Raw genomic sequence first — 2,032 nt, forward strand, 5'->3', positions numbered from 1 at the left:
ACACCCTTATCTCAGGCCACTGCCACTCCATTGTGAGAAGAACTGAGGCTTGACAGAGATGGTATCAGTGATCGTAACAGAGACCTGCTCTGAGGGAAAAAAAACAAGTAAATACGTCTATCCCTTGTTCGTAGGCTATATCTACATAGCTGCTTGCTGAACTTACTATAAGCTCTTTGTCAGGGCATTAAAAAACAGCAGTCTATCTCGGATCCATTATCACAGGTCCAGCTCTGTTTGGAAGGAAACACTTTTCCTTTTGAGTGTATTTTAGGGATTAAGATAAACACTTTTAACAAGGTGCCATTATGGTTTCCCCTCACTCTCCCCTTGGCTACAGCAAAGAACACTGTTGCAGTATGATACAGTAGGAGTGAATGAAATCTATAGGAGAAACTCGTATTTTTTTTTGGGTGAGTGTTTTATGATCCGTTTTAGGGGATTAAAAAGTCTTCGCCTCCATGGTTCTATTATAATTCCAATTTAAAGAACACGTAGAAAAATGGGCACGGGCGCGACATTTAACGTCCAGCAACCTCAAATTGCATGTTAACCATGGAGCCACCTGTGCCTTTAGACGGGATTGTGTTAAGACCATGAATTTAGCAGATCCAGGAGGGGCGACGATCAGTCTTGAGAGGGCAATTTACAGGAAATATGAAAATGAGAATTTGTCCTAATTACCATGCGTGACTTGAGGAAATGGCAATTGTCGTTAGACCCTGACCAGTGGCGATTGGCTGCGCGGTATTAATTGGTTTAAAATTGTGATGAAATGTTATTCTCAAGAGTGACCTCCTTTGTGGCGAGGAAGGGAGGTGTGATGCCGCCAGAATGAAGGTGGAGATGACGTGTCGTTAGCATGCAGCTGCCACCATGCAAGCCCCGGTCTGAAGATCTTTCCAATTGCTACATGCGTGAGCCAGGTAGAAGTGAGAGGCGAGTAGAGAGACCGTTTAGGGCCATTGCGTGCAATTACCGACAATCAGCGTGGAGTAGAAGACCTGTTCCCCACAATGGGCGCAGTTTGCCTTGTTCCCAGGGTGAGCGCTCAAGTGCGTGCAGCTGCGCGATCCGATTCGGCACCACCAGAAAAGCTACCTCTCGCTCCGCAATTAACGGATCCCATTTTAAAACGCAGCGCATTATCCACTGTTGTTGATCTGTTTTTTTAATCATTCACAAAGTCGTTTTCTGTAGGCCTAAATTGCTTTTTAAGCATATTTGCATTTCCCATTTGACAGTTTCTATGTCTCAATCTGATCAACTGGTGCAACGGAGGGTTTTATTCCCTGCAATTCCCCCCAGGCAATGAAGGAAACTCTTTCTCTCTCTCTCTCTCTCTCTCTCTCTCTCTCTCTCTCTCTGTCGGTTTGTCCGTGTGTCTGTAGGTTATGGTTGTATGTTAATGGCAGCGTTTGGGTTTTTGTGATTTGGTTTGTCTTGTATGTGCATCTATCTGTACAACTACATTCATTTATTTCTTTTGCAGATGACGAAGAACACGAGTGGATAGTGCGCACTTGCCGGAAGAGCTGGGATGAGATCGTTGGATCAAGGAATTACACATCTGATCTCTAATAAAATAAAGAGTCTTTTTAAAAATGTAATTTATGCAGACATGCCTTGATAAATGGACAACAATTATTTGAGCTAATAAATATAGCAACTGCCAAAGATAATAGGCCTCTAATTGCATTGGAGGACTCGAAGAGAATAGGTGATTTAAAATTGCTATTTTGAAGATGCGTGCAAGAAACTCGATCATTGCTTAGTTTTTAATGAAATTTCAGACAGTCTGGAACTACAAATTTGAGATCAAATTGAGTTATATGACCAGCATATATTTAGAAAATATAAGACAAATAATAAATGAACCATGGCGCAAGCTGTACATTGTCATAGTAATTCCAAATACGTATTGCACATGCATGTGTAAAAACTTTTTATTTTATTTTTTTATTATCCAATTGACTTGTACTGGCTGGTGCTGATTAATTTATTTTTCATATCAGTCCATATAGTGCATTAT

The 2,032-nt window shown here is 41.2% G+C and overlaps 1 protein-coding gene across 1 annotated transcript in view; it reads left to right on the forward strand.

Annotated features, from left to right (window-relative positions):
• morn5 (MORN repeat containing 5) overlaps nt 1–1,604 on the forward strand; it is a gene marked incomplete at its 5' end in the record, with an annotated part of 16,173 nt that extends 14,569 nt beyond the window's left edge. Inside the window, one exon of the mRNA XM_080841526.1 lies at nt 1,493–1,604. Within this exon, the coding sequence (XP_080697652.1) occupies nt 1,493–1,581 (89 nt within the window). The 3' untranslated portion in view covers nt 1,582–1,604. The remainder of the gene's footprint in view (nt 1–1,492) is intronic.
• Between the last annotated feature and the right edge of the window lie 428 nt (nt 1,605–2,032).

Source organism: Sprattus sprattus (genome assembly GCF_963457725.1).
Source record: "Sprattus sprattus genome assembly, chromosome: 7".
NCBI lineage: Eukaryota > Metazoa > Chordata > Actinopteri > Clupeiformes > Clupeidae > Sprattus > Sprattus sprattus.